This window comes from Aulonocara stuartgranti (assembly GCF_965226115.1).
Source record: "Aulonocara stuartgranti genome assembly, chromosome: 8".
NCBI lineage: Eukaryota > Metazoa > Chordata > Actinopteri > Cichliformes > Cichlidae > Aulonocara > Aulonocara stuartgranti.
This window is the reverse complement of record NC_138959.1, coordinates 12,433,694-12,459,146: the sequence shown is the minus strand read 5'-3', so window position 1 is coordinate 12,459,146 and position 25,453 is coordinate 12,433,694. Positions and strand designations below refer to the sequence as shown.

General features: G+C 43.4%; 1 protein-coding gene across 8 annotated transcripts; it reads left to right on the top strand.

Moving 5' to 3' along the window:
• Window positions 1–565: 565 nt before the first annotated feature.
• On the top strand, window positions 566–25,453 carry kat6b (K(lysine) acetyltransferase 6B). 8 transcript variants are annotated; one of them, XM_082545018.1, is made up of 17 exons: window positions 566–854; window positions 3,142–4,004; window positions 8,044–8,152; window positions 10,038–10,153; window positions 10,373–10,454; window positions 10,956–11,085; window positions 12,532–13,493; window positions 14,613–14,734; window positions 16,011–16,132; window positions 16,263–16,404; window positions 16,536–16,697; window positions 17,084–17,177; window positions 18,688–18,919; window positions 19,189–19,348; window positions 19,773–20,042; window positions 20,845–21,136; window positions 21,270–25,453. In XM_082545018.1, exons 2-17 carry the CDS (start codon window positions 3,387–3,389, stop codon window positions 24,077–24,079), a joined length of 6,423 nt encoding a protein of 2,140 aa, XP_082401144.1. In that variant the 5' UTR covers window positions 566–854; window positions 3,142–3,386; the 3' UTR covers window positions 24,080–25,453. The 8 variants fall into 8 exon arrangements, with proteins under 8 accessions (XP_082401144.1, XP_082401146.1, XP_082401147.1 ...); XM_082545020.1 differs by lacking the exon at window positions 566–854 and adding an exon at window positions 2,159–2,235; XM_082545021.1 differs by lacking the exon at window positions 566–854 and adding an exon at window positions 2,182–2,231.

The following is a 25,453-nucleotide window of genomic DNA, read 5'->3' as shown; positions in this document are numbered from 1 at the left end:
CTGCTTGAAAAATGAGCTTTCTGGCATTTCTAATGCTGCTAAAGAGTTGGTGAATGAGAGAGGCGAGCGCAAATCTTAAAAAAAAAAAAAAAAACTGAAAATTTAATGATCTACATTATTGCTTACAACTATTGCTCTTCCTTGGGCTTGGTGAAGTTAATTAACAGATTAGGATGGGGGGGGGGGGGGGGGGTAGTGTGTGATATCCCTTGCGGCGCTGGATAGTATTGGCCAATGCAAGAAATGTGTAATATGTATATATGTATATTTAGAATAATGATAATAATAAAAAGTCTGGATTTATGTGTTTGTGTTGAAATGAGCCACATCAGAGCGCATCAACTGGAAGTTTTAAATGCCCACGAGGTGCTGGCGTTAATGGGGCTGTTACGACATCAAAATGTCACGTAGCAAGCCGTGGCTAATCCACACACACACACAAACAAAACAAAAAAAACATGGAAGTGTAAAAATGTTCCTCTTGGCTCATCGCTGGACGTGTTGATGGTGAGGTGGTGGTGGTGAGAGGGGAGGAAAAAAAAAGTGAAATTGACAATATCATTGTAGGAGCGCACTAAAGGGGCGACGGTCCGCTCCACTACACTGAAGTAGGGATGTCTACAGTGGAAGAAGAAGAAGGGGGAGGGTACCACTTTGTCACAGGCTGCTATGTAGATTAACCTTTCAATTAGTTGTTATCAGGTCCTCTCCATGTCTCGGCGCAAGCTTTTCAGCCTTCGTTTCAGGACATCAAATCCCGCAAAATCGCTCGGATATGTCGCGTCGCATTTTATCCTTCGACGTTTTCCCCGATAATGAAGAGGACTATCCGAGGGGGGGAAAAACTTGAAGAGGTAAAACTACCAGCAAATATTTACGGTAGCCTGTGCCCTCTCTCTCTCCCTCTCTCCCTCACGCTCTCCCTCTCTCGCTCCCTCTTTCTTTTCTTTTTTTACCTCTTTCCTACTAGTTATATGTTCATCCTTGCATGAAACTTGCCGTTAATTTGTTGTGCCTTCTCGCCCACGGCGGCGTCTGATTAGAGATCGGTTCTGTGCAGCCTATAACATCTTAACAGTGGTGGTGGTGAGTGTGTAAGGGGGGGTGGAGAAAGAAAAATACTGCGAAAAATCAAAAAGGAGGCTTGTGTATCATTTCTAATATATATATGTGTATAGCTTAGGTGAGAAATGTGAGGTGAAGCTGAGAGATGGGGAGCACTACTTGAAGCGAAAGAACTAGCGATACATAATTGAGAAGCGGTGATGAAGGAGCCACTCTCCCGGCAGCCGTGTTAACTTGTATTCCCTACTGAACATCTTTACTCCCCCCCTCACATCCCTCTCTCCCGCCTCCAGGGCTCACTATTTGTCCTCATTGGAGATATTTGATAGTTAATGGTGATAAAGAGGTCATGCCATCGTTGCACGGCGCAACACGGGACGTTAATATAATTTTGCTGGCGGATGTGGAGCGAGCGCAAAACCTACTTTTTTTTTTAACATAACGCGTAACGGAATATATATTTATCTTCCCCCCTCTCAATTTAATAGTTTAAATGTTAAATATCGGGAGAATTACGGCTCCTCTCGGGGAAATTATAAAAAAGGGGAGGAAGATAAAGAGAGAAGGAGGCAGGGACGGAGGAGGGGAGAAGGCGATAGCATGCATTTATGCCTGCAGGAGTCTTGCATATGCTACCTGGAATTATTTAAAAATAAATAAATAAATAGAGATATGTGTGCCACTTTAAACCAGTAGTGAGGGCCTTTGCAGGTTTTATGCAAACAAATGATAGATTTAACAAACAGCCAATTAAAGTCTAAAACGATCCAAATCACTTTCAAGTGTAACCAACTGTTTCAAGGAGGGAATCGGAGTAAAGGTGGACCGGTGTTAAACGCTTTGTAAATGAGGTTAAATATTCGTCTCATTTAATTGCAACTTACTATTTAATGCCTGATATAGTGTATTTATAACTTAATAATAACCCTTCGCTACGTATGGAGCCGCAAGTTCAGATGTAACGCGTGCTGGAGGTGAATGATATCAATTCGTCACTGTAGGCACCTTAAGAGGCGGGTCAATTGAGTGAAGTGACAGATCATACAGCCAGTGCCGTGCCTCTTAGAGTGAGCTCATACATAAAGATTGACATGTGCTTTATCAAACCAGAAATCGGATCTTGTCTTTACAGCCAATATTGAAGTTGCTAGGGAGGGCACATTAGTGTAGGTAAGCTTTAATGAGACTCCATTGGATTGTAATCAGCGTCATGTCGGATTCATGTAAACTACAACATTGTAACAAAATGGCGACTGTTTAGGTGACATCAGTAATGCTGGCAACGCTGTCATTTATCTGCTCAACTCGGCGGAGCGCAAACTCTTCGGTGTGTTAACGTAGTTTTTTTTGTCTTACCACCGCTTTCTTCCGTCGTCAAACGGCTCGGTGGCGACTGCGGACGTGCCCCGAAGCGCCTGTCAGCAGCTGTCAGGAAGTGAGCATTGATTATTACGTGTGTCATTAAAGCTCGCGCTGATCAGTTTTCGTCGCCGCGGACGTGGAGCTGTCAAAAAAAAGTCTCGTGCGGACAACTAACGGTTAAACTTTTACGTATGATTTCCTCTTTTTGACTGTAATATGTGTGTTTTTAGCCAGTTTGTGTGTGATATTTACGTGCAGCAGAAATAAATGTTAACTCCTAAGGTTGCCTCTGTTTTTTTCCAAATGCGAAAGGGACTCTGAAACCGAAAATGTGTTTCTTTCGAGGTGACTGTGTACACTTTCCCAGAAGTCGGTAGAAGTTTCTAGCTGCCTGTCATAGTGTGAAAACTTACTACTTTTAGAAGAAGGGGAAAAAAAGAGTCTCTTTTGAAATGGACATCTGGTTTGGTGTGTGGATTATAGTGTCAGACTATGGATTAAGTCACTCTGATTTCTTTAGCAGCCATGACAGCGCCTGCATCTGTTTTTATCCATCTGTTTCTCATGTTTTAGCACATCTTAAAAAGTCCTGCATTCCTCTGGCTTAGCTTTCATACCCGATGTGCCATCAGATAGTTTACAGAATGTGAATAAGGAGAAATAAAAGGTGATCTGACTATTTGTTGTTTTTTCTTTTTTCTGTTTTTCTTTTAGATTTAATCTGGAATTTTAATAAACTCAGCTCCTGGTCAGCTGGTGACTACCATTGTGGAATTTACTAGTGCCAACTTTTGTTGAAGTTCAATGTGAGATACCCAGGATTGAGAAGAAATAGTGAGCGGATGCGGTTGTGGAACATAACTTCTTGATCTTACTAAGGATGTGGATGTACCCAGTTTTCAGCAGCAGAAAGGGGGAATCTTTATGGATCTCATTTTTGTGAGGCTAATTGTTCAACCATGGTAAAACTTGCAAACCCTCTTTACACTGAGTGGATTCTTGAAGCAATACAGAAAATCAAAAGGCAAAAGCAGAGGCCCTCAGAGGAGAGAATTTGCCATGCGGTGGCAACGTCACATGGACTGGACAAGAAGACCGTCCTTGAGCAGTTGGAATTAAGTGTTCACGATGGCTCTATCCTCAAGGTTACAAATAAAGGAAGCGCCTCCTACAAGGACCCAGGACATCCCGGAAGAGTTGGATCAATCTTGCCTGCAAATGCACCTGTGCCATCAAAGGAATCTATATGGAATTCGAGCGATCTGCGCCATATTGATTGGAATAAAATGCTTAGGAGGGCCATCGAAGGCCTGGATGATACCCATGGCTCCTCGCTAAAGAACATCGAGAGGTATCTGAGGAACCAGGATGACCTCTCAGACATTGTTGATAACCCCGCTTTCCGGCAGAGGTTGCGGCTGGCTGCTAAGCGAGCAGTTAACACTGGCAGGTTGTCAAAAAATGGTCCGAGGTATAAGCTCAGCCATGGAAGCGTAGAGGGAAGGAGCTCCAGGTGTCCAAGTGCTTCCACCTTGGTCCTGTCATCTGTGACACTCCTCCCCCACGAGCGAGACCAGGTACACACTCCTCGGCCTCTGCATTGTTACTCCTTCTTGATCTTACTTCAGTCGTGTTGATTCATGTGTCATTCTGAGCTTTTCTTTGCCTAATGCTGCTAACCCAAAAGGAGACATTCCTAAAAGTAGAAACATATTCCTGCTGTTGTTGATGTCTTATTGTTTTTGATCTTCTTGTCAAGCTCTGACATGTGCCACAGCTTTTTTTGGGTTCTTCAGCAGTGGCATTTATTTGAAACCTTCAGCAGTTGGGAAGGTTGAAAGTTCAGGCCACTTAAGAGTAGGACTTTTATGATTGTTGTCTTAATCTTTGGGACTTAAAGCTGGGCAGGTCTGAAACAACGCCATCTAGAGTGCGTCCCTTTGGGATTGTGTTGCTGTTGGTCTCCATAATAAGAGAGCTTGGATAATCAGAAAGTCATGCTGACTGTGTGGTAGGCAGTCTGCTGTAGGCTTCCCACAGGTTATGTAACTCTAGCCTAATGACCTTAAAGGATGTGGCTGGCGTTCTTGTGAGTTGGTGAACAAAATTATGATAGATTATTGGTAATTTGCACGTGAATGAGCATGTGTTGAGAAAGTAAGACTGAATATTCTCCCGACTGCATGCAGCTGTTATGAACTTGGTGCAAACTGAGATGCCCCAGAGAGGAAATAACACCATATAAACAAACTTTCGACATCCACAGGGTGGTTTATAGTTTGCAGAGATTGTGTCTTTGTTACTGGTGTTTAACAATAACACACGCTGCTGACAAATGTCTGCAAGATGACAGCACTTTTGTTCTTGCTTTGCAATTTTAAGACACTGTCAAAGAGTGGGAAGAGTGCTTGATGGAAAATGGTTTTCACTGCGTGACCTAAAGTGCAGTGTGTAGTCATCTAGTTAGTGTGTTGTCAAGGCTTTTTGCATATCATGTGTTGAGGCTTATCAAGATGAAATGCGGTCTAGTTTATGCACAAGTTATGCAGCTGAAGTAGCAAGCAGCATCAGGCTATAGAGATGTCACTCTGCTCTTCACCAGTTTCACAGTGAATAATCAGGAAGCGACACCTTGATACTGCAGCCACAACTGTGACTGTGTCTGTGGTGAGGCCAAAAGTGAAACTGAGAAGTGTTTAGAGACACAGTGTCCTGCAGTGGTTCTCATAGCTGAGGAAGGCCTGCTGTTTTCCATTTGGAACATTTCAACCTATTGCTCGCGGCCTGATGACATCACCTCGCCGGGTCCAGGTTTGCTGTTCACTTCAAAGGATGAGACAGCTCTGCCTGCTCAGTAGTTGAGTGTGTGTGCTGAGAATAAGAGATACTTTGAGGTAAAAAAGAGCAGTCTTGGTTTAGAGTTTATTAGATTCTGAAGAGACTCTGGCAGGAACAAAGGCAAGGAATGAGAGTTTTTTTTCCTGCTGTGTTATGCAACCACTTGAGCTCTCTCTCTCTTTCTCTCTACCAGCACTGTTCTAATAGGACCCCACCCCCTCACTCAGGACAGCCTGCTCTTTTGAAGCAGCATAATTTCCTGTAATGTACTTAATTTAGAATCCCCAAGTAAATCATCAGCATCTCTTCAGCTGCGTTTCTTTCTTTCTTTCTTTATTTTGCATTTTTCTCTTGTACAGATTTCAAATTGCTATTGGTTTTTAATCACCAGACACAAGAATATTCCTAATGGAAATTAATCCAGCCTTCATAGCTGAGTCAGTGGAGACTGTGTTATGGAGCCTTATTAAGACTTATTATTTTAAACAACTTCACATCACTGTGCTTGGAGCATTTCATCAGCGGCGTACACAGGTTGCACATTAGCACTGTCATTATCAGTCTTTATCGCTTTAGCGGAAATCGTATTTATAGTTGTCTGTTAACCTATAATGAAAGTGTCACACAGTGCACTTCGTGTACCTAAACAACAAGGCATAACCCAAAGTATTCCTAACACCAAGGCTCTGTTCTCAAATCCTGTTGTCTGCATCTGTTAGCAGTGATAATACAGACTTCGTTGATCGGTGATCAAGGACGACTGCTAATGTTTTTCCCCTTTTGTCTGCTTGAAGCAAGTCTCAATTCAACTTTGATGAAGCCTTAGCTGGCAGATTTTGCACAGTCGAGTTAACAAAACACAGGGCTTTAAAAGCAACAACATTTTGGAAATGACAGAAAATTAAGCAAAACGTCCACAACAAGTTCTAAAAATTCAGCTTTTGCCTTTACACCAGAGATATTCATTATAACATTTTGTTCTTATAGGTGACCTGTAATGGTAATTTCAGCTCTATATTTTAATTCTTGGACTGTACTACAGTAGCTTTGCGTTGTTTATGCGTTGATAATAATCTTTATTTATATTATATCGACTCTAATAAGCCATTTTCTATCTGTCTTTTGCCCCCTTCACACCAGCTTTTTTTCTGATTGGTTGCCCGTCAGAAGCAGAAGGTTTGAACAGCATATAAGGTTATCCACCCTCTGTGACTCTGCTCCTGATTGTTTGTTGATCTTATTGTTATTTTGTCCCTTTTGCGTACAAAAATCATTGAGATCATTATGTGCATTTGGACTGTGAAGGCAATGTTGTCTGCCCTTCTTGAACTTGCTGCCTTTTGTCTGGGTGAGATGTGTTTTATTGTGAGTTATCATCACATATATCAAAAATCACCAGTTACCTCCGAGCCACAGTGTTAAATCATACAGGTGTAGAGTCATCACAAAGCTCATCACATAGATTTTTTTGTGGTTTTATGTCCATAATCACAGCTGTGTGAGCAGCAGTCTGCTTCTAATGCCAGCCCGCTTTCAAATATTGACCTGGCAGGTTGGAAAATAGAGTAATCATTGATGTGGCAGTAAACTGCTTCCCCTCGCCGTAGCAAGTAATTGATACAGCCAGGAACAATGACCAGATTGCCATTGCATCCTTGCTTCACTTTCCCTCTGGGGTTCATTTGGAGTGGAGTGACGGGTTGAAGGGATGCTGCTGTTTTTGTGTTTTGTTGACGAATGGAAAAGGAAAAACAACACCTCCCCCGATTCAAATGAGGGTCAGAGGGAGGTCAGTGCCAGCAGAAATTTGAAAGATGCAAATTGGGTTATGGTCAGGATGATGATCTGCGTCATAGAAACCAGGAACTAATTATGGCCATCCCTAGAGGGCCCTCCAAGGCTCCAGTCAATTGGTGAGGCCTTAGTGTGTAAACTGATGATGAGGTGGGTTATTTACGGTCACACCCTGCGAGTGTTATTTTCCGTTAAGAACTTCCTCTCGAGCTGAGAAGGAAACCGCAGTTTGTTTGTTGCTTCTGTAAGAGGCTTTTATGTATGATCTCACATTTAAAGGGAGACTTGTGAAAGCCATACTGCAGCCATCTCAGTTAAGTCTGGTCTTGATTTCAGCCTAAGATTCATTAGACTTTGACTGGCTTTGTATGAAGTAATGACACAAAGTCTTCCCAGCTCTCGCGCTCTCTCTGAAGTCGGCCTCTCTTCATTCTGAGTGATCAATGGGGAAATCCTCTTAAACCTTGAGCTCATATTTTACTTCTTCTGAACTTAACCGTAAGCCCTTAAATGAGCGTTTGTTCTGAGACTTGCAACATTTACTGTGGATCATGGCAGTAACAATGAGAGCATGTTTTATTATTGAGGTAATTTGATTACATGCTGGTTAATCCTTTCAGACTGGAGTGCAAGCTTTAAGAATTGGATTAAGCCCTTAAACTATGATTACTAAGATCACTTACCCATTCAGATGTAATGGATAAAAGAGGTGGATCTCAGATGCAGCATATCTCTGAGGATAAGATTCATTTATTATTCATTTCTAGTCTGTGAGAACTCCACTCTTTTATTTTTTTCCCATTCTCTAAGCTGCTTCTTCCCGCTGATATTTTCATGGGAGTTTCATTGAATCCGCACTTTTCATGTTAACCAGCAATACATGAATAGTTATCTCAAAATCTGGATCAAAGATTTCAGCGCTGCACACACAGTCTGTCATTCTGTCCCTTAATCAGTTTGTCTTTGCTTGTGTTCCCACACCAGCTCCGGGTCGACCCCATCCCAATATGCAGTTTCTGTCTCGGAACGAAAGAGTCAAATCGGGACAAGCGGCCAGAAGAGCTGCTGTCCTGTGCAGACTGTGGGAGCAGTGGTAAGTCACCTTGTGTAACGCTTCACTTTACTGCATGTTCCCACGAGCCATAACATACTGTAAACAAGACTAAACTGCTGGTATGTTAGCTCAGAAGCAACAGTGTCAGCGTATATGTGGACATAGGTCAGAAATGTGGTAAAAATCTCTGCACTGGCGTATAACATGATGTCATATTTATGCTATATGTATGAAATGTTGTGTTTGAAATGTTGTGCAAACTAAGCTAGATTTCTATCATCAGTCAAACATTTTGCACATTTAATGGTGTTAAAATTCACAGTTTAGTATGTGCCTGTGTTTTCGTATCACGACTCAGTAGTGCTCGATGTTTTCAAAAACATGTTCTTGCATTATTTTGGCATATTATCAGTATCCCAACAAAAACATAAACATCTTCTTTTCAGTAACGCTCCTTTGTGATACATTAACTTGTTTATTTCTCAAGTATAATAAATCCTACTTGACCTAAATTTACCATTTAAAGGCAGCGGTGTCAGTTTTGGCTGCAGAATAGTGCAGAATTACCACTTTCTGTCTGTGTGTGTGAGTGACTCTTTCTCCTTCTTTCTTGTCAACACTGAATACACAGCCAATCCTATTTGAATAAACTTTATTACCTGGGTGTTTGCGCTCACAGTGAGCTTTTACATTGTGGCAGGTTGATTGACCCATAGCGTGCGAGCAGGTTCTGGCCGTGGAGGAAGGCCAATTAAAATGTGTAAAGCAAGTTAACACATTGTACAAGATCAATAAAAAAAGACACACACACACTGTGTACTCAGCTTTAAAGGGCTAACCCTCCTACCATGTTGTACCTGATACACAGAACAACTGTTGAGCAGTCAAAACCTAATGGGTAGAAGTCACGCTCCAAGAGTGTGAATATATAGACATAAATAGATTATTCGGGGGTAGAGTGGGGCATTAAGCAGACACATTGCCTGATATAAACTAATTACATCAGCAGTATTAAAGAAATGCCAACAAATTTCTGTCATCTCACAGTGTTCAGTATATATTCAAGTCATCCAACCTTGGCGGTAGCAGTTTTCTGCATCGGTTAGGCAGATTTCATATTCTTTCACCATATTTTTCTCTTCCCTTTAAGGGATTTATTGGAAGAACAATCTGCAAATTGAGTGGCTGGAGGGATCCAAATTACTTGCAAGCCTCAGAAGGGCAGATGCTCCAAGTGACCATTACAATCTGAAATCACCCAAGTCATTTTCGCTCACTTCAAATTATTTTATAGAGCCACTCCAGTTATAGCAGATCAAAGATCAACCTTTCCCCGCTGCAGATTGTTGGCATTTCCTTTAGTGTTCTTTTGTTCCAGACAAAACTGCTAACCCCCCATAAAATTACCTCTGCCTAGGAGTCATTTATGTTTGAACAATTATTTTAAATGCCGTAAGGAATTGTTCTCCTGGTGACATTTTTATAGCTCAAATTTGACTAAGTAGTGTCGAGGTGGTTTTCATTAACCACTCGTAGTGTACACAAATTGTGCTCTCACTGTAAAACAGCTGTTTTACAACCATGAGAGGGAGCCGGGTGAGAGAAGAGGCAAGCTTTTACATGACTTTCATGGATCAGCTTCCATTAGAATGAGTGCTGCTACTGTTTCTGCCTCATTAAGATCAAATTATCTGTAATTAGTGGCTCAGATGTTTGATCATACTGTTTTTAGACACAACTTGTGCCAGGAGGAAAAGTGTTGTGGACATACAGGCACAGGCCCAGCATTGTTTTTTAGTGATGTAATATGTTAATGTTTAACCTGACTGTGTTGACAAATGAAAAACCTTGTCTCTGGCTCGGTGACAGCGCCAGCGGTGGTAAAATGTCCTGTGCTAATATGCATTTTTTATTGCTCCTAAAGGACATCCATCATGTCTGAAGTTTTCCCCTGAATTAACCTCAAATGTGAAGAGATTACGGTGGCAGTGTATTGAATGCAAAACCTGCAGCTCCTGTCGAATACAGGGGAAAAACGCTGTGAGTATTACACATGCATCTTAACACACACCATTTTCAGTGTTGTTGGCTTGAAGGTAGATCCCATTTTGTGCATCCCTGAGGATTTGTTGAGATTTGTAAAGCCTCTCTTGTGCACAATTGGGCTTATTTTTCAAAAAAAGAAAGACTTTAAATGACGGGGGTGTTACATGTATGCAACTGGGACATCCTTTACACATGCCTGCTGTTCCCTTTCAGGATGAGATGCTGTTCTGCGATTCATGTGATCGGGGCTTTCACATGGAATGCTGCGATCCGCCGCTTTCAAGAATGCCAAAAGGTGAGGTGTTTATACTGTCTGGCTTCTCTGTTTTCCCCCCTCTGCTGTCAATTCAAAGCCTTTTCTTCACAGAAGGCCGTTTGGGGCTGTCACTCAGCACACAGAGAAGCAGCGGTGGCTTATTAGGAGCTTTGCATGCATATCAAATTATTCCAGCTTCCCTGGGGAGATTTGCTATCTCTGGATTACAGTACTGACCCTACATTGAGGCTTGTAATGATGGTGCACGTACTGTAGTAGGATATTTGGCAGGCAATTCATACGAGTCACATAGCTGAGCTCAACAAGCTGACGCAAAGTCTATTTTTCCAAACGGAGAACTGACCCAATGTTTTTCTTATGGATTTTCGCTTTGTGCTGAGTAATTGATTGTCATTGTGAGCTGGTGGGAATCTCGCCAGCTCTTCCTATTAAAGGAAATGTTTCAAATGAATGTACTGTATGTCCTCTGAATTGATGAACCCACCCAAACGGTACTCTCTCTGTTTGGACACCCTCCAGGAACCTGGATCTGCCAAGTCTGCAGGCCGAAGGAGAACGGGAAGAAACTGCTGCACAAGAAAGCCGATCAGATCAAACGTCGATATGCAAAGCCAATCGGAAGGCCCAGAAATAAGCTCAAACAAAGAATGTAAGTGTGCTGTAATCTAACTAACAGCAGTTACATTATACTCAAGGTTAATTGTTTGGTGTAATAATAGTGCATCTGCTGGTAAGATCTCAATACATGGCAACATTTCTGTAGAGAAGTCAAATTGCCATTTTTATAGTAAACGATCCATGGTCCTTTGCAAACATGCATGCATTACAGTTTATAGCTTGACTCTGGTTTAAGTTCCTGACCTGATTAACTATAAATTTAAACATAAGCTATAATACATTTAGCCTCCACAGAGAATAAGAACACCCAAAAATGGAAAACAAATACAGATCACTTCTATGCATTACATAGAATTAATATTGGTAAATTCACGTGTAAACAGCACTTAAGTGTTGTTATTGGATAAAGGAGATCCGTAGACTTTATATATATATATATATATATATAGCCTTTATAAAAGATGGTCGTTGCTACCAAGTCTTGTTTTTCTAATAGCCAGCGGGAGGAGACTCATCTACTCAAAAATGACCTTTCTGCACCCTTGTTCTGTGACCTCTGGAACCACTTTCCTAATGAATTTGTGGTTTCTGTCATACTAAGTACAACATAGTTGAAGTTATTTTTGTAAATAATGCTCGTGATTAGTGTCAAAAAGGAGAACAAACCTGAGTATGCTTTAAGGTAGGGCTACCTTAGAACTGATGGCTCACTTCCCCTATGAGCGTCTGCTCACAGTGATGGCTGACATGTGTGTGGCTACTTCCATCTTTTTAAACAGTCTATAGCTGGACGGTGTGTTCGCTCTGGGCTGTAGCAAGCCCCTTAAAACTACAGAAGGTTTAGTATTTTCACTCTCTTGTGTATTCAGGCAAGATGTGCAGATGTATTTTATATCTTGATTTGAAAATATATCTTGATATAAAAATGTTTAAAAAAGTGAATGTAAGATGATTTGTGCAGCCCCTCTATCATTACAATATTTCTATTTAAATGCTATTTTCAGTCAGTAGCAGTGCTAATAATAGTTTGAATGCCCTTTATTGATGCCGCGTGGGGGCATTTCTGCTGTATGTTACAGCAACAACAGTAACAGTTAAATTATATAGATGGTTATACAGGTTATAATTATATAAACAGACATTTTTATGTGTGAAAATGAATAGATGTCCACAACTTACATCATGCTGTGAGCATTTTATTCATCCTGTGCCTGGGAATATGAGCTCCTGGTGTCAGGGTAGAGAAAACAAAAATTATTGTGTCTAACTAAGAATCTCGCAGATAACTCTGAACAGGAAATATGAAGCAAGACTTTAGGCTTTGTATAAATATTACTGTTAACGACATTACATTTCTGAGAATGATTTGTGCCTCAAAACGTTAATGACATAATTACACGTCTGAGTTGATGTTTTTGGTTACATTCATGTGTCAGCAGTGAGATCTACATTTACTTTGCTGTTCTTGTCCCGGCAGGTCTGTAACCAGTGGTGACGGCTCCATGGTAGCACTGGGAGGAAGGGGGTCACCTGGTAGGGGTCAAAAGATTACCGTCTGTTCCACACCTTCATCTGGTCATGCTGCATCTGTGAAGGACGCCCGAGACAGATTTGCTGTTGCAGACCCTTGTTGTGCGGTCGACGCCACCCAATTCACCACTTCCACTCCCTCCACCACTCCCCTCCTCACGCCCACCTCCACCCCAGCTACACTCACTGTTAACAAGAAAATTAAAGGGCTTATCGATGGGCTTTCGAAATTCTTTACTCCTTCCCCCGTGGGCCGTCACATGCGAGCTGTAGCCATAGAGTCGCCCGCCAAACAGTTAAGCTCTAGAGAAAAGGGTCCACCCAAACTGTCCAAGCCACCAGAGCTGTTTGCCTTTGCTGCTGATGCCTCTCAAAAGATAACCCCCTCATCCTCTGCACTTCCTCCTGCTTCCACATTGCCCGGACTTAGCCCCCCCTCGCAGGTGTCCAGCAGCTCCACTTCTGCTAACTCTCCCCAGAGCTCTTCCAGCCAGTCTAGTGTTCCTTCCCTGAGTAGTCTCTGCAATAGCAGCCAACTTAAGGGACTTTTTGACGGACTCTCTCACATTTTTACTACTCAGGGACAGTCACGGAAAAAGCGACTACCTTCCTATGCGCCACCTAAGCCCCTGCCCCATAAGCAGTACTCCCCCCATACGTCCAAAACGGGGCCCCAGCGCCTTGGAAAGAGCGAGTTTAATAAAAATAGGTTAGACTCCACAACTGCTGGGCCAGGCCGACCCAGAGGACACCCGTTTAAGATGGTCAGTCATTTCAAACGTAACCCTTTCTTTAAAAAGCGCAGGACACTAGGCAGGCTGAGGTATAAAGGGAGCCCTCAGAAGGGAGCCCTCTCACCAGGAAAGGGAGACTTGACTGACGGAAGAATTAAGCCTGAGAATAATCATGGTAAGCAAGGCTCGAAATTCCAACCAAGACCTGCGTCTCCACACCTCTAAGCTTCTTCTTTATTTTTTACTTTCATTTTTTAAAAGCTTGACACTCGCAGTTATTTTTTTCCAGACTAGAGCTTATCTTTTCTTTGAGAAGGCACCCTCAGCACTCTAACAGACTACTAATCTTCCTCCTAATTTAAATTCTTTTAGTTTATTAACACAATTTCGTTGCGTTTTGACTTGACTGCGGAGTATACGTGGCTTCCATCCTCTCGCCCGTTGGCTTTTGTCATAGTGCATGGCCCACTAACTCCCTCATGTTGCTCCTTGCTCTGTCTTCGACCGTCTGCAGTAGTGCGCCCATTGTGATCACTACCTAGTAGAGACTGTAGTCCCATCGCCCTCTTCCTCATCCCACCCTCACTCTTGAAATCACTGTCTCCTCTCAACCTCACTTCCAGCGGTCATTACGAACCAGTGATTCACCCACCCAAGCTGACTCAGAGCTGACATGATGATTATGGCCTAAGTGCAGTAACCCTTACATTTCACTGTCTTCAGGAGTGAAGTCACAGCTTTAAAAAAAGAAGAAAGACATGTAGGGGGAAAAAAACCAAACGGATGTATGTTTCAAGAAGTTCTAAACAATATCCCGCACAAACACTCGTTACTCCTCCAGCACATTCCATAAATATGTTAATGATGCATCACTTCCACTTGTAATGGGTTTTTGTTTTGGTGGTGAAGTCATGGTGTTGATGTCTTTCATAAAATTACTGCCTGCTTTCCAGCATCAGTTGCTTTTCATGTCGACACTCGCTCCCTTCACTGCATCTGCTTCTTAATTCATGGGAAACTGTCTTGGTGGATGACTAAGCACATGAAAGCGGTTACGCAATTAGAGTGATTTAGTTTCACTTCATTACATTAGGGATTTTCATATAAACATGCAAAGATGATACATTATGAAATTCCTCTGAGACACAGCCTCAGACAGGCTCAGCAGCAGTGCTCACAGTATAAGCACATTTGCATAGAATGCATTTATGAGATTATTCCGCGGCTGCTTCAAACGGGGCGCTGTTGATGTGCCGCCTGATGTGTTGATGTCGTGCTATTGTTCCTCTAACAGGCCACAACGGGGAGCTGCACGTGAAGCAGGAGACCCAGGCAGACTTTGCGGCCATGTCCAGAGACCACGTCACAGAGGAGGACATCGAGACCTTCACACGAATCCAGGAACTCGCTGCTCAGGTAGGAAAACGCTATAAATCTTTTGCTCATTTTACGTGCTTGCAAGAAAACTGAAAGGAGAACCAAAGTGGGATTATATACACAAAGAAGGTCTTTCAGTGATAATATGTCATGTCAGTTTTATTCAGCTCTCTTGAGTATATTGTAATATAAAAGGAGCCAACTTCTAATCCAATTGTGTTCATTGCCTAATTGGTAAACTCTTGCCAATAAAAAAGCTAAATACAAGCCAAGAATACATGAAACAATAACCCATGTAAAAGAAAGTCTTCTTTTTGACTTTTTTGTGTCATTTTGCACTTCTTGGAGGTGAACATTTGTCAGCATTTTTAGACTAACACTTCAGACATACAAGCCTAGAGACCCTCCGGAAAAGTGTATTTCCTGACCGGTTTGGGAGTTATTAATTAAGGTTGCTGGCAGTGTCCATATGAAATCGGTTGCAAAGAGGGTGCTGCACCAAAGGCTCCTTGCATGTTTTGGTTGCTAGCAGGTTGCCCATAGTTTGCATGGAAGAAAGTGACTTGTCTACCCTTCACTTTCCGAGCTGTAAGGAAACTTGTGCAATGCTAACTGGAGAACGTTCACCCTAAAAACTGCACCTTTTGAAATGTGTTGGCTGTAACAGTAAAACACCACTGTCCGGTCTGTAGGCCCGTGCAGCAGGGCATAACTGAGCAGGCTAACAAAACATTCGTATAGGTTAAATTCTCCGCCTTCTTCAGACTGTTTATCTTTGACTGAGGGTACAATTTGGCCTCAGTCAAACTGTTTGTCTTTCCACAGAACATTTTGTTTTTCTAAGACCCTGAAGCATGACTCTGGAGTTTCACTCTTAATTTAAACAGATAGATATACTATACGTCTGGAATGCATGGGTCTTAATAAGCAAAAAAGCTTATTTCACTAATACTTACGAATTTAAAAGGTTCTAACTTTGGTTAAAAAGATCAAGGGCTCAAATATAACATAGTTTGTTTATAGACTCAGAAAACCATATAGACATCAGAGAATATGCAGAAATGCTGAGTAAAAATAGTCATTTGAAAGAAAAAAAAAGAAACGGAAACCACTGGCTCAATCGGTAACTGGGGTGTCAGCATGGTAAAGCTTATCTTATTTGTGCGACTGATTTTGGGCAGATGTATCTTTCATTTCTCACGAGAACCATGAACCACAATCTCGTCTCGACAGAGTTCTTGACACGAGGAACTGTAATGCTGAATTATCTGGGTCACTATATTTATCAGTGTGTCTTTGTTAAATCTTTTTACAGAGAACCGGATCTCGTTCATCACTGATGAACACAGACTCCGTTCGATGCCCCGCTGTCATTGAATTTGGGAAGTATGAGATCCAGACCTGGTACTCATCACCTTACCCACCTGAATATTCAAGGTAAGTAGTATTTTTTGCACCAGATAATGCCAATTTCTTTTGTTGCTGGTGCCGAGTTTATTTCAGTGTCCTGTTATAAAGCCTCTCATGCTGAAGTACAAACCTCAGCTCTCGTTTTTGTCTTCACCAGATTACAAAAGCTTTATATATGCGAGTTCTGTCTGAAGTACATGAGAAGCAAAAACATCCTCCAGAGACACACAAAGAAGTGTGGCTGGTTCCACCCGCCAGCCAATGAAATCTACAGAACGGACAACCTCTCCGTATTTGAGGTCAGCTTCCCTTTACAGCAATAAAGCAATAACTGTATGCTGCATGAGATCCCACTGAATGGGCTCTGGGAGGGTGGGGGAATGGGAACTGTTTGAACAGTGTCCTCTTGCTCTTTTTATTCCGTGTTTAGGTTGATGGAAATGTCAGCAAACTATTCTGCCAAAACCTCTGCCTGTTAGCCAAGCTTTTCCTGGATCACAAGACCTTGTATTATGATGTGGAGCCTTTCCTCTTCTACATACTTACAAAGAATGATGAGAAAGGCTGTCATCTTGTGGGCTATTTCTCCAAGGTAAGAATTACGGAGTGATTTTATGGGAAATGAAGGAATACCGCACATCATTTGTGAATGCTGATACTGAGACCTCACAGTAGTTTGTCTATTTAGTGATGTGGATTTAACTTCCTCACAGTGGTTCAAATGTGGGGAAATTTTCTGCTTTCTCAGTTTTAGATGACCGTAAATTGATCATCTTGGAATATCTAATGTTATAAAAATTCAAATGTCAGTTGCAGCCGTAATTCTCACACGGCGATACTTTTTAGTGAAACATCTCGGTTTGTGTATTTGATGTGCATGTGCATGTGCACAGCTTTAGACAAGGACAATGGCAGGTGCAGTAAATTGCCAGCTTCAGCAGAGCTCTGACATACTTGATCTGTTTCTCCTTCCCCCAGGAAAAGCTTTGCCAGCAGAAGTACAATGTCTCCTGCATAATGATCATGCCTCAGTACCAAAGGCAAGGATTTGGAAGGTTCCTTATTGATTTCAGTAAGTTCCTTAATGCCTTTTTAGACCACCACACTTGGTTTTTATTATTGGTCTTTACAAACAGTTTCAGATTAAAGGCAGAGTTTTGTAGCTTATGGCAAGGTGCTGTTATTTTGTTAAGGCTTTTCAAGGGTGTCTAATCAAGAGCATTCATGTACAGTGCTTAGGCAATCACAGAAGATTAGGAGTGGGAAACATAACATTCTGGCTGCAGTATTAATTTGATGGCCAGTAGTTTTCACCTAAGCATTGCCTGAAGAGCCCCCCCCCCCCACACAGACACACACACACACACACCAAATTCTCTCTCCTTGACTTCTGATGAGCCGTGGATGCTGGTTTTTTGTTTTAAGTCTAGTAAATGCAACACATACAATATTTAAAGCCCACAGTCCACTTATGAAAACAGTTGCTGCCTTGAGTGGATTTTTGTGTTTAGGCAGGCATTTTTTTGTCATTATAGGCATTTTATTATTTTTCAAGGGTTGTCTCCGTGCCGACCGTGGAAGACAAGGGAAAAAAAGGAGCGAGTGCAGGGGTGGGCAGGCGGTAATGGAGCATTTGATTTCCTGTTCACTTTGGGAACCATTGAGACAGAGATGCGAGAGGATCTGTGATATTGAGAGTGTGCTGATAACAAAGACAGGGATTAAGGGAGATTGAACACAGCTGAGTTCTGAGCTCTTTGACGGCTTTATTGGAAAATGTAGCTTTGGAGCTGGAAGTTGTTTAGATTAAGATTTTCTGTTATATTGGATTGTATTAGAGGAACACTTTGTCTCAGGTAGCTCTCACAGCAGAGCATTAGTGTGTGTAAAGTGTTCTCTTTCAAATCATACTTCACAGGTCTCAGAGTAGCGCTTTTGTTTTGCTTTATTAATGATAATATACTTGTGAAATGACACAAAATGAAAAACTACTTTTTCAATTAACTTATTGGAATATTCATCTCTAAGTGTATTTATCACAAGCTGCTGTTAGCTTTAGTAATGAATATTGTCATGATTACTGGAATATTATGTGTTCCCTGTTTTGTGATTAGGTTAGCTTGTTTGGTTCTCAGTAGTGGGTGCACATTAAAAGGCATTAATTAATTTCATGCCGCTCATAATGGATGACCCTTGACAGGGCTGCTATAAAACTAATTACACACAGATCCATATTAGTATTTTTTCCTTGTGCGTTATCTCTCCTAAGTGCAGTCTCCTGTGAGCAATGACATCCAGCTGCTTCTCTGTTTCGCTCTGTCGCTTTGTTTCCTCTTTCAACCTCCTTTGTTGCCCTTGCTGGCATGTGTCATACCTTCTGACGGAGGTTGAAGGAGTGGAAAGCTTCTCTCCCTTTTGCACTATTTGAAGGTGAATCCCAACTAGGGTTTGGCGTCACATCTTTACATGAATACAGAGGGAAGGGGGGAGGCGCAGGGATTGGATTACAATCCGAAATAACCCAGCCGCTGCCTGCAGCTCGACTAAAGCATTTTGTTTTTGTTTGAATCGTGTCTTTTTAGGTTACCTTCTCACCAGGCAAGAAGGACAAGCTGGATCCCCAGAGAAGCCGCTGTCAGATCTGGGTCGCTTATCCTACCTGGCATATTGGAAAAGTGTCATACTGGAGCACCTTTATAAGCACCCAGATAAACACATCAGTGTTAAAGGAATAAGCAGGGCCACTGGGATGTGTCCACATGACATCGCCGCTACTCTCCAGCAGCTTGGCATGATTGACAGACAGGATGGCAGGTCAGTTTCAGAGCCACAGTCTCCTTCAACTTGCGCTGCCGCTGCTGCTTCTGCTGTCTGACTTATCCAGGCCAGCGGGTATTTTTAACAGCATATCCATTAATGCCGCCGAATATTGACAGAAGTAAGTCAGGTTAAGCACCCCCAAGGACACGAAGCACCTGCTGCCCCAATGAGCGCTACTTTAACGCTCGTATTTAACCACACTTCACCCTCTGTTACCTTTTGTTATGGATGTAGAGTAATGTGCTTTCCTCTTCGCGAAATAGGATCGTGCTGATCAGAAGGGAACGACTGATTCAGCGACACATGGAGAAGCTCAGGGCGAACCCACGTCAGATCGAGGTGGATCCAGACGCCCTGCGTTGGACACCTTCCACCACTCTGAACGCTGTCCTGTCTGAGGAGGAGAGGGAAGCAGAGATGGATGTAGGTTCCTTTGTTCAAGAAACACTAGTTATTTGTTTCTGCTTGCCTGCAATGCTGTTAGTAAATGTTTGTTTGATTAGCTTAGGAGTTCAAATAGAGGCCATTAATGGGAAAGGCATTCTCACTGTCAGCAGGCATCTAATGTTGTGCAAAATTGCTCTAAATCAGTTCACTGCATAATTGATAGTACTGAATATTCCATGAAATGCAATCTTTCCACGGTCGCTTAACAGGAACGTTTCCTTCATGACGGGCAGACATCCAATCATGACGCTGCTCTTATTATCAGGAGAAACCTGCAGTGATTCATTTGTCATGATGTTAATTCCAATCTCTTGCTTTCCCATTAGCGTCGTTGCTCAGATGTTGGATCCGTGCGTGCGCCTTTCCCAGAGATAATGCATCTTGTCTTTTTAATTACCAGGCTGAGCGGCTGAAGGAGCAGGCCAGTTGCTGGGAGAAGGAGGAGAGAGAGGGCTACATGATGACTCACAGTAGTAGGCAACCTCTCACGAAGGTCCACTGTAAGGTTCCCTACAGGACCTACGAACGAAGGCCCGCACCGCCCTGGACCAGGCGCATCCAGCTGACTGAGGAAGTGAGCGATGAGGAAGCTGACGACGATGACGACGACTCAGATGGCTCACCACCCATCTTGACAAAAGCCCATGCAATGCTTGCAGCCAAGAGAAAGGTGACTGTCAGTGTTTGTGTGTGCCACTGTGGAGTTTGCTTCTAGGACAAAGTGGGATTGAGTGTATGTCTAGATGTTTTCCTTCATTAAAGAGCATGTTGTGGTTGAGATGGAAAGGTTTGATAAATATTCATGAATTCAGTGTAGGGTTCAGTGGCTTCCTCCTGTCATCTCGAGCCTCCCTGTGTGCCTGCAGCTGTAGATAATAGATTGTGTTTTCACTGCTGGTGTCGAGACTGTGCAGGCTAAACCTTGTACTATTGTCAGTGGTCATGGTTAATTTACTGCCCTCCACTGTGCTCCTCACATCTGTTCCGTCTATATGGCACTGCCCCCTTGTGCTGGAGATAATATTACAACTGGCTGCATGATGTCAGGGGAGACCTTTTCAACTAAAACACTATGGAAACCAGAAAAGAATGACAGTGGTTGATGGGGTTTATTTGGTGCATTAGTTACTGTATTCATTTCGCATTTTTCTTATGAAGGATTTCGGAGGGAAGAGCGGTTACAGTCTGAGGCAGTCGGTGGGAAACAACTGGAGAATGTAAAATATAGACTGTGGTTTCTGCTTACTCTGCCTTTCTCATTTGTGGGTTTCCACACCAGCCTGCATTGCTCAAACATTTAGTCTTGAGCTGTGGTTTTAACATTTTGCATTTAGCACAGAATCCTGTATGGGTTTAAAAGCTGTACCATCATGGAGGTCATCCACTACTGCCCCACTTTCCAGCATTAACAAAAACCAATCTGCTTTGATTGAGGTTTGTTTTCATTGGTTCTTCTCATGTTTGTATTTCAGAGAACCCTGGTTCTGAAGAAGAGAGGGCGTAAAAGAAAGCGGATAAACAGCAGCGTAACGACAGAAACCATCTCAGAGACGACAGAGGTGCTGAACGAGCCATTCGACAACTCGGAGGATGAGCGTCCCATGCCCCTTCTGGAGCGCACTTTTAGAGTCGGTGAGATGGATGAAGAAGATGAGGAGGAGGCACACAAGGACAAGACACCAGCTGCACCGATAAAACGACGAAGAGGTCGCCCAAGGCTGGAGAAAAATGTGCAAAAAGACAATCTCGAACACTGGAATGAAGGTACTTGAGCTATGACTGCTGTTTACAAAAAACCAAAAAACAACTAAACTTTATATTTCTTATGTTATTTCTCTACACTTCTATGCCTATGTCATGGCAAACCAGTAAAGTGTTGCATTGTTTTGATCTGTAGGAGCTGATCTTCTCTCTAAGAGACCCAGCAAACCCCGTCCAGTGAAACGGAAGAAAGGCTGGCCCAAAGGAGTGAAACGTGGACCTCCTAAATGGAAGCTAAAGAACGAAAGAAAGATGGGCTTTAAGCTGAACCTCTACACACCCCCTGAAACTCCAATGGAGGCAGAGCAGCACCACATTCATACTGAGGAAGCAAAGGATGGGCCGCACCAGGATGGCGTCCATGTCGATGAGGGCAGCAAGGCAGGCAGAGGCTCGGCAAGTCCCAATATAATGCTGGACAGGTTCCCCTCTGAGCCCCCAAGTCCTGCTGACCATGGCTCCCACAAGTCGAGCTCTCCAGAAGCATCACCGGTAGCTTCTCTGGTGTGCTCCCCAGCTGCCTCTCCTGGCGCAGTGTCCCCAAGGCAAGTTGATGCAGCTGATTCACCAGAACCACCTGAAGATGACCAGCAGGAGGTCCAACATGAGCAGAAATCCCCAGCCAAAGATGTAGTGCACAGCACAGAGGGTGCTGTATCGCTAGAGAATGAGAATGAGGAAAATGAGGAGGGCGAGCAAAGAGCCCAAATAGAGGATCAGGATGCAGATGATGAAGATGACCGCCACAGCAAGACAGCAGGGCCAGAGAATAATACAGAAGACCTGGAAGAGAGTTCAAAAGACTTACCCAAATGCATGCCAACTTTTTTAGATGCAAAAGAAGACAATGACTCTGAGTTGAGTCAGCAGGTTTCTACAGTACTCTGTAGTGAAGCGGAACCAGCTACTGCTACAGAAAGCATCCAGGATAGTGCGCCGGCAGAACCATCAGAAGCAACACCGGCACCTGAAGCAGCAGCAGTCACTTCAAAAGCAGCTGTAGACTCTGATAATCCTGCAGACTCTGAGTCAGAGGAAGAGAGTTTGCATAGTCCTTGTCCAGAACACCACCTGCCTCTTCCGCCTGCAGAGAGGCCAATACTCAATCCCATGCTGAGGGAGGATCCCCCAGTCTGCACAGAGATTGACTCAGAGACAGCCCAAGCTGTTCAGTCCCTGACGCAGGAGACCGAGCGGGAGAATGTTTTCCAGGACTGCGTGGAGAGCCAGGAGCCCTGCAGGAACCTGCAAACGTATGCCCATGTGAGCCAGAGCCCCCAGATCACCTCGCTGGACGACTGTCCTCAGTCAGATCACAGCAGCCCCCTTTCCTCTGCGCACTCCCATCCCAGCCAATCAGTACGCTCAGTTAACAGCCCAGCTGTCTCCATCCTGGACAGTGGCTACACGCAGATCAGCCCTGACCACAGTGCCATCTCAGTGCCGTCGCTCCATAATATGGAGACAAGTCCCATGATGGATGTACCGTCGGTGTCGGATCACTCGCAGCAGGTGGTGGACAGTGGCTTCAGCGATCTGGGCAGCATTGAGAGTACGACAGAGAACTACGAGAACCCCAGCAGCTACGACTCCACCATGGGCCAGAACAGCTGCTCATACGGCAGCATCCCCCCTAGCGGCCTGCCCCAGAGCAGCTGCGCCGTGAGCCAACAAATGGCTGCCGTTAACCCCGGCAGCTGCGGGATGATCCAGCAGAACAGCCTGAGCTCACCGCCGCACTGCAACGTCAAGTCACCGCAGGGCTGCGTCGTGGTTGAGAGGCCTCCGAGCAACAGCCAGCACAACCAGCACAGTCAACACAGCCAGCGCAGCCAACACAATCAACACACCTCCCACAGCAGGCACGGCCCACACAATCAGCACACCCAACACAATCAGCACGGTCCACACAATCAGCTTACCCAGCACACTCAACACAATCCCCACAACCAGCATAGCCACCACCACAATCATCACCTGCAGCACAATCAGCTCAGCCAGCACAATCCGCATGCTCAGCATAGCCTTCACAATCAGCACGGTCAGCACAGCCAGCAGCAGTCTATGACTCAGTGCGCCATACCCACCAATTTCGCCACCACCATGCAGCTGGCAGACATCCCTGAATCTGACAACCGAAACTTTACCCTCTATGAGAGGATCAACCACCAGGGGGAGTATGGCAGCGGGCACTATTCTCAGTCCTCTGGCCTTAGTCTCGCCAAATTGCAACAATTTACCAACACATTCATAGAGCACCCTCACTCGCTGCCTTTCAACCCCTCGGCCTCACACCCCATCACATCATACGCCAACACCCCCTCATTATCATCGCAGCACTCTAGCCTGGTATCCTTGTCCCAGACGCCACATCGAGTCCCCAACCCACAGGTGCAGGCCACCGTGACCCCGTCCCCGAATCTCAGCTCACCGCCACCCATGATGCTACAGCGCAACATGGGCATCCCGCACTCGCAGCGGATCCAGCCTCAGATGGCCTCCAAAAATCACATCTCTGCACGCTCCAAGTCGGCCTCGCTGTCGCACCACCAGCAGCAGATGTACCCCCGGCCGCCACAGGCTGTCGCCATGCAGGCGCCATCCAGGACGCTGACCGCCATGCCACGCATGAACATGAGCATGAACATCATGCCGGCACCAGCCTACAACGTCAACTCCATGAACATGCCCTCCCTCAACGCCATGAACGGCTACAGCATGAGCCAGCCCATGATGAACAGTGGCTACCATGGCAACCATGCGTATATGAACCAGTCACCCCAGTACTCTATGCAGATGGGCATGATGGGAACACAGCCATACCCCCAGCAGCCCATGCAGGCTCCACCACATGGCAACATGGTGTACACTCCAGCTGGGCACCATGGCTACATGGACACAGGCATATCCAAGCAGTCCCTGAAAGGGCCTTTCATCAGGCGGTAACTGTCCGCAGGACTGAGCTGCTTCTCCTCGTGTGCATTTTGCTGTTAAAAGATGCACTGATTTGGCCTTTTCCCTTTTTTCTTTATTTCTTTTTGTGTGTGTGTGTGTGTGTGTGTATGTCTTCATTTTTCCTTTTTTTTTTTTTTTTTTTCCTTGTTGTTATTGTTAATGACTTATTAGAAAAACCAGCAGAAGCAGCAGCACTTGGAAAGAATGCAAAAAATTTCATCAGTGAGTAAACTTTGAAGTTAATGTTTGAAAAGTATTTTTTGTTCCTCCAGATGGGAAGCCTTACATCATTATGATGAAAATCTATTTAATTAGTGTTAGTGTCTCTGATGTGTCTTTAGACCAGGCGGGTTCAGAGCTCACAGGTAGAGATTTCATCAGTGGTCTTGTGTAGCAGCCTCAAATGAAGCCATTTAACGTGCCTGCTACAGGTGGAGATAGTGGCTGTTTGAACCTGTTCAGTGTACCTGTCTAACAGTGCTGACAGTTAGTTTGTACTATACTCATGCCTTTGTATATTTAAATTATTGTACTTATTTTGTAAAGTGACAACTAGCATGCTTCAGTCTCTGTTAGTGACAGTGCATTGAGTAGTACTGTACAAGTGTTGTGCTTAATAGCAAGCCATTTTAAAAATATCTGGCCTTTACTAGGTTTCCCTCTATGGGGAGAAAGATGAAAAACTATATTTTGTTAATTCTAATAATGTAAAAAAAAAATATGTAAACTTAGTCTTGTTTTCTGTTTGGTTTGAGAGGTTTTATTGCTATGTATGTATAATTCTGAAGTCTTTTGTAACAGATCTCCTTGAGGCAGCTTTCTGTTTAATAAAGCAGACTGATTTCTGTCAAAGTAACAAAGCATATCTCAGTGTTTTTACCCTGAAAAATTCTAAAACATTTCGAAATGTCCAGAAGTGTGGCAGAATTTAAAAAAAAAAAAAAGAACTAAATGATTATAATGATGAATAACAATAAAGAAAATATAAATTTAGTCCAAAGTCGATATTTTACATAATGCCTTTAAAGCTACGTTTTCATTCCATCTGTAGATTTGTTTTCTATCTTTATAAAATGTTGGATTTATATTTTACCGAAGTGTAGAAGAATAGATCCTGTGAATAGACCAAACTAAGCTAATGGATTGCATGTAAAACGCAACTTGTACTTGTGTTTTTGTTTATATTGCTCTTTTGTAATCTTTCTACCTGTACAGAGTTGCTGGTAAGAACGGGGGGAAATACCTGGCTATGTGCACACAAATCGGACAGAATGACATTCTTGTATTTATGACTTTTCTCCTTTTTGTCAGTCACTTAAAATGCTGTACATTTTAGCATAAGAATAAATTATGATTGACCATGTA

Coding starts and splice junctions, on each gene's coding strand:
- kat6b (XM_082545018.1), top strand. CDS start 3,387: ATGGTAAAACTTGCAAACCCTCTTTACACTGAGTGGATTCTTGAAGCA. Junction 18,920..19,188: donor ATTGACAGACAGGATGGCAG/GTCAGTTTCAGA, acceptor TTCGCGAAATAG/GATCGTGCTGATCAGAAGGG. Junction 20,043..20,844: donor TGCTTGCAGCCAAGAGAAAG/GTGACTGTCAGT, acceptor TTTGTATTTCAG/AGAACCCTGGTTCTGAAGAA.